Source organism: Sciurus carolinensis, chromosome 17 (assembly GCF_902686445.1).
Source record: "Sciurus carolinensis chromosome 17, mSciCar1.2, whole genome shotgun sequence".
Taxonomy (NCBI): domain Eukaryota; kingdom Metazoa; phylum Chordata; class Mammalia; order Rodentia; family Sciuridae; genus Sciurus; species Sciurus carolinensis.
Window position 1 is genome coordinate 31,833,377 of NC_062229.1, and position 14,889 is coordinate 31,848,265.

Consider the following 14,889-nt stretch of genomic DNA (forward strand, 5'->3'; position numbering starts at 1 on the left):
CTCTGAGAACATTTAAGAATGTTCTATTACTTAGACATTTAAAAATTTATGGAGCACGCACTTGGAGCCTGAAACTGTGTTAAACACTTTACATACCTCAAATACCTGTGTGTGTGGGCGCGCACATGCACACACCTGCATGCCATACCAGAGATTGAACCCAGGGGTACTCTACCACTGAGCTACCATCCCCAGCCCTTTTTTAAAATTTTGAGATAGCAAGACCCTAAGTTGCCGAGGCTGGACTTGGATTTGCACCCTCCTGCCTCAGCCTCCCTGAGTCACGGATTATAGCACCAGTGAGTATCTCTTCAGTAGGTATTAATCTCCCCAACTTACATGGGGACACTTAAGGAGCTTTCCCAAGTTCACCAAGTCTAAAAATAGGGGCATACAGATTCCAACATCAGAATGAATGGTGAAGTCAGATCCTGCAAGTTAGGTCTGATATATAATAGTACCATAATTGCCTCCAATTGCTTTTCTTTATTAGTGTTTTCTCTTGAACACTTTGTTAATTTAGCCAAGCCGCTTCCAAAATTATTCCATACTCATGAGATTTTTCTGCCACAATAAAAAGATGAGCTGTTTACAGTCTCTCTCCTGCCAAGCTCTGGCATCTTGCCCCAGTGGGCTCAAAGGACAAAAGATGAAAGAAATATCTGTACTTGATTTTATCACATGCACTAACTTTGGGGAGTCTTAAAATATCATGGCCTGGAGAACAGTACCTAGACATTTATAGTGCTCACTCCAATTCACAGATAGTTTTCCCCATGTCACCCACTGAAGTTCTCATCTTCTCACACGAGACCAAACACATGGGAGTAAAGATGCTATTCTTGTGTCACACAAATAAATGCAGACTAAGCTTCTACTGAAGGGCATGCACCATGAGTTTATTTTATGTCCTAAATTCATTTTTATTTCCCATTCCCTCTGTTTCCTGGTCCTGACAGGATATTCTGGTAGCCTCTCCCATCCAACCAGAAACAGGAAGCACCTGAGAAGCCATGAGAGAAAGATCCTTGTACCAAACCAAAGACCAATGCTAAAGCTCAGGGCTGGGGATGCGGCTCAGTGGCAGAGTGCTTGCCGGGTCCGTGTGAGGCCTGGCTTCCATCTCCAGCACTGCACAAAAGGAGTTCCAAAGTCTGAAACATTTTTGGATTTTTGGAAAGGCACCCCCACACTTGGAGGGTTTGCCTGATCAAACCAACCCTCCAGTTTTCTAAAGAGCAGAGTTGGTCCGTATTTCCAGAACCATCAGTGGATTTCCTGAGCACTTTGGCCAGCATTTTCTCATGAGCTCCTCACAATAACCAAAAGAGATAAAAGCAATGGAGGTCTGATAGTGTCCACTCCACTGCAGACCCAGCCACCAGTCCAAGCCACAGAGGCAGCAGTACGGAAGAGTCAACCTCAACCAAGTCCCCCAAGTCCCTCCCATGTCTGCCCACTACTGCATAGGAAGTGCATCTGGAGGCAGGGGTCCCCTCTGCCCCATGCCCACGGACATGACCACCAGTGGATTTCTTCCAACCTCTCTTCCATGGCTGCAAGACGCCACAGGTTGAAGGGGTTTCACTTTTTTTCTATTGTAAAATGACAATCCTTTCTGCCACCTTGTCCTTGGGTGTAGCTTGAGCCTTTGGAGAGAGGTACCCTGCAGTACACACATGGGCAGGGAACTATCCCCCTTTCAAACACTGGGTTCCCTTTGCTTTACCTTGCAGATGGGGGACTTCTAGAGAGCCAGGACTACGCCACTTGGGTTTAACTATCTGGTGCCTTCCAGGAATTTAATAAAATTAAGTGAACTCCGTTCCTGGGACACAAGTCAGTCACCCTTTAGTGATCTCTTGCTCAGCGTATCTCACACAGACAGGCATCGAGCAGTACATTAGTGCACACACACTTAGCATTTAATAGATTAGATTAGCCAGACGCTATTCTAAGAACTCACAAGTATTAACTCAGGCCTCTTCATGCCCCTTGAGGCAGCACAGAGCAGCTTAACTCATTTGAGGGCACACTATTAATAAGAGGAAGTGGCAGAGCTGGACTTGAACTCTGGGGTTCTGGGTCTCGAGTCTGTGTTCCAAACGCCACGCCACTTGCCTGTCCACTCAGTGGCACATGAATAACACAACAGGAAGGAAAACTCAGGCTTGGGCAAGTCTCTGAACCTCAGTGCAGACAGGAGGCTGGTCTAGGTGACATCTGAGAGGGAATGTCAAACTCTAATGCTTCCGTTGTACTTAACCATAATGTGATCCCCACTTGGAACAGAGAGCTTGTGTCATTGAGATTTTCCACATTAAGAGAAAATAATGGTTGCTTTAAGAGCCAAAGTAGGTTTGGTTTAGACCACAAAACAGGGAAGTGGAGATCTCCAAGGTGAACAGAGGATAGGCACCCACCCCACCCCTGCCAGCACAGTTCTCTAGAGAAATCTGAGCATCTGCCATCCCTCTCCTTTTATAGGACCAAGAACACAGATACTTTCTGTTCAGTCCCTTTTTTTGCTGTTTGCTTTATTTTTTGTTTTGGTACCAGGGATTGAACTCACGGGAACTCAAGCACTGAACCACATCCCCAGCCCTATTTTGTATCTTATTTAGAGACAAGGTCTCACCGAGTTGCTTAGTGCTTCCCTGTTGCTGAGGCTGGTTTTGAACTCAAGAACCTCCCACCTCAGCCTCCCAAGTCACTGGGATTACAGGCAGGCACCACCGTGCCCAGCAGTCCCCCATGTTTCTAAGGGGTTGCTCTTATACCCCAATAAGTGGCCCCACCCCTCACTCTTGCCTAGGCCACTGATGAATTAGGTTATGGAAGCCTGTGTGTGTCTATGAAGAAAGAGGAATGGGTGGGGGCAAAATCATCTTGCTCATTTTTGTTAACTGGCTCCATCTGGCTGCCATGAAATCAAGGAACTATCAAAGCAAAGAGGCCTGGGCCTGTCCCTCAGCTGCATGGCATGAGGTATCTAGGTCCTGAGAGGAGCCCTGTATCAGTCAGCTGTCACTGCATAACAAGCACAAAGCCTTCATGACAAACCATAACAAACACGATTTCTCACTCATACCACTACACGTGGGCTGGGCTTTGCTGATGGGGGTGGGCTCTGACTGCAGGTTCAGTTCAGGCCTGATCCACATGATTCTCCTCTGAGCCTAGCAAGCTACACAGGACAAGGCACAAGGTCAGAAGCACTGAGAGGGTTGGTGGAAACACACTGCCTGGAGCCCACACACTGATGTGCATGAGGGGCACGAGCAGCAAACCCTAACAACCTGCCCCTAGACGTGCGGCTCCCTGCCTCAGCTCACACGGGCATCCACCCTATTCCTACCAAGCATCATGTCAGAGCCCCCAGCAGAGGGAGGGGCAGACTGGCAGAGCCCTCGCTGGGGAGCAGTGACATGCAAACTGGTCACATTCCTCTCACTTCCCAATTCTACTGTTAAGATAGTTCAGTACTCCCCCAACCCCCCCCCCTTTTTTTTTTTTTTTTTTTGTGAGGGTTGCCGATTCGCTTTTAATTCTCACTTTAAAAACTCCAAAACAGAAACTGTAACTACTGGGACACAAAACAGTTTGCAGAGTCAGATGATGCAAAATTCCAAAGTCAGTTGCACCATTTGCTTTTTGCCCAAGTGACTGTGGGCACATGGACTTGGACTTTGAGTCTCAGCTCCCTCACCTATAACAGGAAAATAGGGACACAGAAGCCAGTCTGAGTGGCCCACCCTATCCCCTTACCACTTCTGTGACACACACTGATGGCCAACTGCCACCACCCCCATCTCCATGCCTGGGTGCTTTCCTAATTCCTGGACATGGCAGGACAGGGTGCCAGGTGAATGAAGACCCCGGGGACAGTGACTTGAAATGCGTGTTCCATACTGACTCTAGCACCCACCCCCTTGAGACTGCACTCAGTTGCCCATGGTGGCGACTTGCTGGTTGGCACATCTTCATGAGCTGCCTTCCCTCCTCTCTCACTACCCGATCCCCTGCACGACGTCTTCTAGAATAACTTCTAAAATAATTTCTAAAATAAACACTTGTAATCAAATCCACATGGAAAAAAAATTTTTATTTTCCTGGGGGATAGGGTGACAAATGAAAGAAGTGAACAGTCCCCAGACTAAATCTGCCTCTGGCAGGTCCCATGGCTGCTAAATCAAAGGCCGAAGTGTGAGCCACGGTGGATGCAGGTATACATGGACATCCGACCCCAGCTCCCTCTGCGAGAGGCTGCTATCCTTTTGCTTTCTGGTGCTTATGTGGCATGTAGAGGAACTACCGGGAACAACAACGGGTCCCCTTTCACGACATCACTTTCAGTCCTACTGCATGACTAGCTTGGCTCAGTCATCACTGCCTCCCTTGATTCTTTTTTCCAGCCCCATGAGCTACCCAACTAGCTATTCCCAGGGGCCATTCCCTTTTCCTGGAAAAAGGGGCAGCAGCAGCTGGGCAGTCACAACAGTCCTGACTGTCCTGACGTTATCTCAAACTGTCCGCCCCCTTGATGGATTATATTATTAATTTCATCTGCTTTTCAAGATGAACGTTTTCTTCTCACTACGATGTCAGAGATAAAGAGCACTAGCGTTCAACACGGCCCAGCCACAGTCAAACAAATGCTCACACAGACAAAGAAAAGTCCATAGAAACGGCTCACCTGCACAGAGGAGGGGTTTGCCTCCTACAGACACTGCTGGTTGTTCTTCAGGGGCCACAGCCTGGAGCACCCACCCTGCTCAGGCCACCTGAATCCCCAGAGGGTCCTCCATGAGACAGGAAAATGCGGTGTCCCCACACTGCTGCTCAGAGCCCTCTTTGTACCCACAAATGTGAAACCTGGGAAATCCCAGGGATGCCCAAGGCAGCGTGGATGCAGGCCAGTGAGGCTTGTGTCCAAAGAAGAGTTAGAAGGGAATTAAAAAAACGAATAGCCCAGCACTCAGAGAGGGAGAGGTTCCAGCTCACTGAACGAGGAGAAGAACCTTAGAGGACAGGCAATCACGCTGAAGAAAAGGACAGCATTCTCTGAATCCCCCAAATTCAAATTCCACTAAATAGTGATTGACTCGGTTGTGCCCAGTGCCCAGGCACATAACGTTCTTCTAAGCAGGCACCTAAAAGGACACACTTGTTTTTTTTTTTTTCAATTAGTAGAAATTGAACCCAGGGGTACTCTATCTACCACTGAGGCACACCCCCCCAGACCTTTTTATTTTGAGACAGAGTTGCTCACAAAGTTGCTGAGGCTGGTCTCAACCTTTTATTCCCCCTGCCTCTGCTTCCCAAGTTGCTGGATTAGAGTGTGTCCCCACAGGACAATTTCTTTACAAGACCCCAAGTGGCCCTTGATGAGGAACTCTTAAGAACTTGTGGAAAATGTATCCAATTCTCGGGGGTCTGCCCCACATAAGGGAAGTCAGACCCCAGATGTCAGGAGATGACCTCTTAGTGGAGGTGTTATATTCTTGCCACAATGTAGCTTTATGAGTCCTGGGTCTTCTTCGCACCCTGCCTCAGGACTTTTGTCCCCTGGGGAGCCAGGCGCTTCCCCAGCTACCTGGGGCAGTAGAGATCATCTGGGTCAACCCCTCACCTTTCAGATGAGGAAAAGGAAGCCCAGAGAGAGAGGAAGTTTCCCAAGGTGCCAGGGCACCAAGGGAACTATTTGATTGCTTGTCTGAGACTTGGTGAATTTTGGTAGCTGAGGTTCCGTCAAGCGTGGTAAGCACTATGGGCTCTGGCAGAGATGGGCAAGGCTGGGTAGGGCCTAGGACTGTTGCTGCTCTGCACTCACCTCTCCCCTGGACAAAGCCTCAGCACGAGAGGCCATCTGGGGACAGAGTGTGTCCTCTCATTAGTCTGTGGGAAGCTGGGGGAGGTGTTTGGGGAGTGACGTGAAGGGAGAAGTTTAAGGAAAGACATGGGCAGGAGTATGAGGGAGAATCACCACCACTCACCTTCATAGCAAGGGATCAGCGTCCTGCCTTTGGCCTGGAGGTTGGACGGGATGATGTAGCAGAAGCCATGGGGCAGGATATGGTCCGTTTCATAGTAGATGTTCTTCCACCGGTGGGCACAGGCCTAAAGAGACAGATGGGGTGAGAAAGGAAGGCATCCCCGAAAGCCACAGTGCCAGGGGATTCTGTGGAAGGCGAGAGGAGCTGAGGGGGCAGTAGGCCTCCTCCTCCCCTGCCCAGACACACCAGGCCCTACCTACTTGAACAGGAACAAACCCCTGGGGGCTCCTGGAGGAGAGAGATGATCATAGATTGACTAATCACAGCAAGTACGAGCACAAGAAAGGAAAGAAAGGGTTATGGAATAGAGAATCTGAGGAGAAGGGACAGTTTCCACCCAGAGATCAGGGAAGGCCTGAAGGACGAAAAGGAACCACACCAAGCACTTGGGAAAGAGGGTTCTAGAAGGAGGGAGCAACAGGTGCAAGGGACCTCTCTCTCCGGGAGGTCCCAGAGAGAGAACGGAAATGGGCAGGGCTGGTCTGGAGAGGCTGTGGCAGGAGATGAAGACAGAGGGAGTCTGGCTATGGAGGTGTGTTTCAAAGACCACAAGGACATCTGTGATTTCAGCAGGCAGACAACAGGAAGCCAGGGCAACTGTAAAGTGGATGAACCACTTGGAAGATCGTTTCACTGCTGTGTGGAGACTGAAGGTGGGCGGGAGAGGAAGTCCTCAACCAGGTGAGAGATGCTGCTGGCTGCACCAGGAGGGGCAGGGGGTGTCTTCAGGACACACGCTTGAGGTAGAACTCATGAGCCTGAGGATCAACCAGGCATGGAGAGAGAAGGAAAGGGAGGACCTGCCCACATTCACCTGGGCTTTTACCTGCAGAGACACTTCAGGGGGCAGCTCTTAACTAGAAGTAAATGCTTGCTGATGGCTCTTTCACTGAAGTAAATTTACATACAGCAAAATAAAAACGTACCACTTACCAAGCTTTGACAAAGGCACACACTCCTGTCACCAAAGCCCCAGCAAGACATCTATTTCCATTTAACCAGAAAGCTCTCTGGTGCCAGGAGTGGCTGGTTTTCACAGGCTGCCCAGGCAAAGCCCTCTGAGGAGGGATCCAAGACATGAACCAGTGGGGAAGATTCAGGCAAAGGGGCAGGAGAGAGCTTGTCATTTGTCAGGAGAGGGAGAGACCGTCAGGGACAGACAGGCACCTTGGCCAGCTTCAGAGAGCAGCCTCAGGGTGCATGGCTCACCAGCCTCAGTGCTGGGGACAAACCTGCAATGAGATACTGCAAGGCAGGGCGGTTCCTACCAACAGACAGGGACCAAGTGCCAGCAGCCAGACTCACCCCTGGCTATATTTGTGCCCCTCAGAACATTCCCCTGCCTCCTGTTCCAATGTGACAGTGGCCTCAATTCTGTGTCTCTCTCTGCATGTCCACATACCCAAAAGATGACAAGAACCCCCCCAGAGTGCACATCTGCCCCACCCAGGCCGCCTCTTCTAGCACACACTGCTCATTTGTTATCAGTTCACCTCATTCTGGCCAACAGATGCATGGTCTTAAAATACTGAATTTTAAAACAATCAATGACTTTAATGTCTGTTTCCTTTAAACCACTGATTCCATGGGTTATAATATTTGCCGTGCTCATGATCAACCTTTGACTTCTTCTGGGACTCCAGAAGGTGGGCAAAAGAGGTGTCCCTGGAATCTCATTTTCTGTATGGGGACAATGAGAATCAGAGTTGGGGGCCTAAGTCACCAAGTTAGCAAGTGCTGCAAACCAGGCTGGAATTCACAGTTTCTAAGTCTTGTCTCATCACAAAGCATTTTGCATCCAATTTCTACCTGACAAGTTATCAAAAAGCACCCTTGAAGCAGGTCTGGTACCTGCCGATTATCCTCTCAGTCCTCCCCATGATCCTAGGACCCTGAAATAACCACCCTCGGGCAGAATGGGTGCTCCCCAGTAAGTGAGGGAGCTGGCGGGGACCTGGATCTCCGAGGCCATTCTAAGACAAGAACGCTGCCTAAGCAATCTGCTTTTGATCCCTTCACGCCAACCGCCATTGGGACCTTTGACAAGCCACTCTTTGCCCAAAGACAAAAGAGCCCACACTCAGAATGATTCTCAAGCCTGGGCAACCACACTCAGTCTCTTCGGAAGACATTCACTACGGAAACCAATCTATTGTTGCTCCTACTGCAAACCACCTACCTGCCTCACCGCTTGGTACTGCTGTGTGCTAAAATCGCACATCTCAACAGATGGAAATAACATGCAGTGAGGAGCTAAAACATCACTAAGCAAAGAACCACTCCATACTGCCCCACAGAGCAGTCCCTTGATACCCAAGGTGGAGGGGCTCCAGGATGTCATTCAGACACCAAAATTCACAGGTGCTCAAGTCCCTTCTAAAATGGCATAGTATCGGGGCTGGGTTGTGGCTCAGGGGTGGAATACTCGCCTAGCACCTGTGAAGCACTGGGTTCGAATCTCAGCACCACCTAAAAATAAAAGTATTATGTCCATCTAAAAAAGAAACGTTTTTAAAATGGCATAGTATTTGCACATAACCTACGCACACCCTCCAGTATACTTTAAGTCATCTCTGCCTTATATACCCAATATAGTATAAATGCTATGTAATAGTTGTTCTATGTTTAGTGAAAAAGGAAAAAAGTCTACACATGTTCAATACAGGTGCAGCTTTTTAAAGATATTTTTGATCCAGTTATTTGAATCAACAGATGCAAAATCCATGGATATCTAGGATATTGGCTGTGGGTTTTTTTGGTTTTTTTTTTTTTTTCTTTTTTTTAATTTTCAATTCTGACTCCATTCTGATGGCTTGCACACTGGAGTCACCCATCACCTAATTCATGGGTCAATTAGTCATACTGTAGTTTATGGGCTCAGCGAAGGCCAGGGCTTGGAAGGTTGACCACGTTCGACTGCATTTCGGGGTTGGAGAGGCGGATGTTTATCACTGCTGACAGCCAGCTGCACGCTGACACACATCAGGAAAGACTTGTTGTATTTAACGTCTCGTATATTGTCTACTCTTTTAAGTGCCGTGAACTATTTAGGGAAGAACCTTGGAGAATTCCTAGAAGTTCCCAATACTGCATTTCACACTAAATGAATCTAAAGTTAAGGCATTCTAGAAAGTCAAAGATCCAGAAGTTGAAGGCAGGCTCCACGCAGGCAAAGAGCACAAAGGGTCTCTGAATGTCAGTTACAGAAAGAAAACACTGCCTGGAGCCAGATCATCATTATGTACACACGTCATTTTGACCCCTACACACACACACACACACCAAAAAAAAAAAAAAAAAAATTTCTAAGGTGTATCTGCAAAGTATTAATAACTCAATCTCTCCCGTGGGTCATCCTAAGGGAGCACAGCAGGAAAGAACGGGAAAAGGAGAACATTCTCTGGAAATGGCAAGACCTACTCAGGGATGAGGGTGTAGTTCAGTGGTAGCGTGTGTGTTGAGCATGGACACGGTCATCCTGGGTTCCATTCCCAGCCCAGGGTGGGCGGGGGGAGTCGGCAATGAAGGACTCACTCACAAATCACCCTACAAAGGGGAGGAGGACCTGCTACCATTCCAAACCTTAGAACCAGACGTATTTCAAGCTAGAAGGGTTACTTTTCCTCCCAAGGAATAAAAAGAGGAAGAAAGTCAACAATTTATTTCAAAGGCCTTTTTTCTTGTATGGAAACAGCATGTACTTCCTAGGGGGTGGGTACTGAGCCTCTCCAGGTGGCTCAGCCACAAAGATCCACCCTAACCTCCTACATGCTCATTCACAAAGTACAGATGGCCAAAGCCTCTCTCATGCTTCCGGGTCCACGGCTCATACCCAGCCAGGCCCCGGCCACTGAGAACATTGTGTGGTGGGCAAAGGATCAAAGTGAGGCTGGGATGCCACCAGGGTCCCCTGAAGCAGATTCTCCACTGAGGAGGATGCAATGACTGGGGAGTCACCAGGAAGGGGCTTGTGGGGTGCTGGGAATTTTGTTGAGATGTCCCCCTAATGAAAACTCATCAAGGTGCACTCTGATGGCTCACGCCCTTTTATGCACGTGTGTCCCAGCTCAATGAAGAATTCGCACATGCGCGCCCACCCACACCAGGAAACGGAGCAACAGAAGTAAATACAAAAATGTACCCTGTGGCTTTGAAAGAAGTGAACAGATCGGGACAGCCCTGATGGCTAGAAAGGAAACAGCAGAGAGAGAGCCGGAGAACACTACTTCACCCAGAAATAATCTACAAGTTCAAACTATTTGTTGTTGTCATCTGCGCCTTGACAACTCTGATCAACAGGAGAGATACCAGGCTTGAACTTCCCGAGCTGCCTTCCACTGCCTGTGAGGTGCTCACACCGGAGCCTGTGCTGGGTTCGGCAATGGTTACTGCAAGAAGGGTTTTTTTTTTTTTTTTTTTTCTTGCCTGTTTCTTAAAATATCAACTGCACACTGGGAGGCCGAGGGGAAAGTGTAAGAAGGGAAGGGGCTCGCCCCCCAGTCCTGAGGCTGTGTTTGCACTGGGGATCATTTGTTTTCTGAGGCAAAACTGGAAGGTACCACATTGCTCAGAGCCCAGATGGCCAGGTCTGAGGCTCCGACGGGCTGGGGTTTTGCCCACGTGCATCCAAATAATGCCCTTTGTCAATAAGGGCCTTCACTCTCCGCCACAGATTTCCCTTGCTCCATCCACTCCTTACTTTGAAATCAGGACCAGGTGTCCCTTTCAAAGCAGCCCTACCCACCTCTCCCTCTTCAAACCCCACGTTGGAATCGAATGCTGGGTTCCCTACGAACACTGTTCTTATCCCTGCAGCACCTCCTTCCTCAGTTTTCAAGACGCATCCAAATGACACACATCCTTTCTGGTTTTAATTTTAAAATAAATATTTGCCTCCCAGAAAGCTTCAATGGGGAGAATGGAGACATTAAAGAAAGAGCAAATGGATCAGAGGCCTCTGAAACATGAATATGGACAAGATGGCCACACATTGTACCTTGTTGTCACCTGTCATTTCTAAGGGTCACTTTATAGTCATTTCTATCAATGACATAGGATCAGCCACCAAGAAAAAGATGATAAACTGTTTCTAAATGTTCTAACAAGGACGCTCAGGCCTCGTGTTATGTAAACACACTTTAAGATACCATTCCTAAGAGATGTCCTCCAGGCATGGAGAGTAAATGTGGACTCTTTTCCCAAGTGGTTTCCATTAAAAGGACACAAAATTAATCATACGTGCAATATGAGGTAACAACGTCATACTGAGTTCTTAATGACACAAAAGATGTTGAACTTGTTCCATACAGGCTTCATGGAGGAGGCAGATCCTAAACTGAGGAAGGCAGGGTGTCAAGGACACAGGGGACTTAAGGAAAGCCTTTCCTAGAAAAATAAACGTGCAAAGACCCTGAGAACTCAACAAAAGATACAATTCCATTTTTAAATGGGTAAAGGCTTAGACACTTCTACAAAGAAGTACAAATAGCCAAAAAAAAAAAGCAGAGGAAAAGATGCTCAACATCACCAATCACCAGGAAAAGCAAACCAATCTATGATGAAATACTACTTCGACGTCCACTGGGACAGCCAACATTTTTTAATAAAAAGGGGAGGGCTGATGACGTGGAGATGCAGCTCAGTGGCAGAATGCATGCTCAGGATATGTGAGGACCCCGGGTTCAATCTCCAATACCACCAAATGGCAAAATAAAAGCCTGCGAGGTGTCGAAAAACCAGGACCCTTGTGCGCTGCTGGTGAGAATACGAAATGCTGAAACCACTTTGAAAAATAATATAGAGGTTTCTCAAAAAATTAAAAATTACCGTGTGATCCAATAATCCCACTTCTGGACAAATACCCAAAAGGATTGAAAACAGGATCTTGGAGGAGTGTTTGTAGATGCATGTTTACAGCAGCATGATTCACAACAGCCAAGATGTATAAACAGCCACCAGTGGATGAATAAAGACAAGTTGACTTATATACCATGAAATCTAGTCAACCTTTAAAAAAAAAAAATCCTGCCATATGCTCTAAAAAGACTGAACTACAAGGACATCAGACTAAGTGAAAGAAGCTTTTCATGAGAGGATAAGTATTGGATGATTCCACTTATAGGAGATCTAACAGTCAGACTCTCAGAATAGAAATTAGAAGGGCAGTTGCCAGGTCCCAAGGGGAGGGAGGAAAGGGAGGTGTTGTTAAATGGATGGAGTTTTGGGTCTGCAAGATGGAAAAATTCTGGAGATCTACTATACAAAGTGCATTTAGTTAATATTACCATATACAATATAAAAAAGGTTAAGATGCTATATATGTTTTTGTCCACAATTGGAAACAAAAGAGATGAGACAACAGATACCCCTGGGTACCCCTCTCCTTCTCCAGCACCCATACAGAGTGGTTTACTGAAGAGATGATGTAATCAATGTGCAAGACATTAGAAGAGCTCTGCATGCAATTAGATGGGATTATCCACAGCACCACTGTCTACAAATATTCTGCTCTGCCTTGACTTCCTTTGCCAAATCTTCCCCATGATCTCCCCTGCTGCTTGTGTCCCCAGAGACGGCCCTTTCTTGCAGAACCTTTGTCTTGTCCCTCTGGAAACAAGTCTCAGATCATCCTTCCACCAGGCACAGTGGTAACTCTGGAGGCTGAGGTAGGAGGATCACAAGTTCAAGGACAGTCTCAACTTAGCAAGAGTCCACCTCAAAAAACAAAAAGGGCCAGGGATGTAGCTCAGCGGTAGAGCACCCTGGGTTCAATCCAGTAGCCTCCCCCCCCAAAAAAAATTATCCTTTCTTGAGGAGAGGAAGTATCTTCACAGGAGAAGACTAGGCTCTACGCTCGATGTCCTTAAAAGCATTTCGTGATATGCTGTTGCTAGGCCACTGCCTCCTCTCTTTGGTTCTGAATCACAACTTCAGATGGTGCTTTGATTTATAGATGCTGGCTTCTTCCCTTTATTTCTACAGAAAGGCAGACATGAGTTCTGGCCCTTCTGGGGCCACGTCCTCCCACTGAGGTCAGGCTGTTAGGCCTGGAGGAATGTGACAGCTTGGCAAGGGTCCAGGGCCAGTGGTGACAGTGATTAAGGACTGGAATCCAAGGCACCCATCAGGCCCGAGGAGCCTCAGTAGGACCACGATGTGATGCCAGTGACAGCGTCCAGCTGCTGCCTCCCTCGCCCCGGGACCCGAGGAGGGTGAGGTGCTTCGTTGTACCGGGAAGGGTGGAATCTGAATGAAGAGTTCCTTTCATGGAGTTTAGCACGAAGTGGGGTTCCTCAGAGGGGACACGAACATTTTGCCTAGATTCTCAAGGAAAACCTGCTTCCCCTGGGTTAAAATATACTTCAATCGTCCACTTCATAGCTGGTGGCCCAAAGGAAGCCTTGGTGAAGGGCTGTCGGTCTCATTTTCCCTTCTGGACCTTATGCTGTTATGACAAAAATTTCCTACAGCATTCAAGAAAAGGCGATGGCAGAAGACACCCGTGAAGCCAAACAGAGGTGATCTCGGAGGGCAGGGGACTGGGAAAGGGCACGAGTGCATGTTAAGAAAACTTCACCGAGCCGTGCGACAGTTGTGCACGCTAAGTGTCTTAGTGTTACATCTCCATAGAAAAGTTTACAAGGAAAAGAGGGAAACGGCCCAAAATCAAATCTCTGTGGCGGTTAAATTCCTTTTTTGTTGAGTCCAATAAAACTTTCTGGGATGAAGGAAGCGTTCCCTGTGCTGTCCAACACAGTAAGCAGTAACCATATGTGGTTACTGAGTACTTGGAAATGTGGCTAAGGTGGCCCAAAGAACTGAATTCTTAATTTAATTTTGATACATTTAAATGAATTTAAATGTATTTAAGTGACTTTAAATGTGGCTGCCTTACTGGGCAATGCAATGCTAAGCCCTTAGGAGCCTTGATGGCAAAGACTTTGTCTCTCCTTCAAAGAATGTAAGGGATCAGAAGATATCAAATGCACTTTGGAAGTCAAATAAGTGACTAATTAAAATAACATGCATTTTAAGGCATGCACAGTGATGGGTACCTGTAGTCCCAGCTATAAGAGAGGCCAAGGCAGGAGGATCACTTGAACCCAGGAGCTCAAGAGCAGCCTGAGCAACATAACAAGAACCTGTCAATTTTTGTAAAGCATGTGTTTCATAACATAATACCATATAGGAACAAATAGGAATCAACTACTGAAGCCAAATGCAGTGAAGCATGCTGTAATCCCAGACACTCATGAGGCTGAGGCAGGAGGATCACAAGTTCAAGGCCAGACTCAACAACTCTGCAAGTCCTGTCTCAAAATAAAAAGAAAAAAGGCTAGGGATATGGCTCAGTGGTAAAGCATCCAAGTACAAAAAAGGAATGAACTACCGATACACATAACTTGGATGAATCTCAAATCTTCAGAATACTTAAACAAGAGCACATGCTGTAGGACTACACTTATATGAAGTTCTAGAAAAAGTTAAAGTAATATGTGGTACTACCAGTCACACAGTGGTTGCCTCCAAGTGGAAGGAGTTGACTGGATAGGAATACAGAATTTGGAGGGACAATGGAAATACTCTATAGCATGGTGTGGGAGTGACACAGGTGTGTAATTACCTCATGTGCACGTATGACTGCATGACCAGTGTGATCCTGCAATATGTATAATCAAATGAGAGATTACACTCCATTTATGTGAGCTATCAAAATGTATAAATGCATTCTACTGTCATGTACAACTAATTAGAACAAAAAATTTAAAAATTTTTTTAAAACCCAAAATGCAATCTTATGATTTTTGTATTTCAAGTCAATTATACCTCAACT

The 14,889-nt window shown here is 47.1% G+C and overlaps 1 protein-coding gene across 1 annotated transcript in view; it reads right to left on the reverse strand.

Moving 5' to 3' along the window:
• Itga9 (integrin subunit alpha 9) overlaps nucleotides 1-14,889 on the reverse strand; it is a 322,636-nt gene that overhangs the window by 289,194 nt on the left and 18,553 nt on the right. The window contains exon 4 of the mRNA XM_047531489.1: nucleotides 5,997-6,120. Coding sequence (XP_047387445.1) covers nucleotides 5,997-6,120 — 124 coding nt within the window. The remainder of the gene's footprint in view (nucleotides 1-5,996; nucleotides 6,121-14,889) is intronic.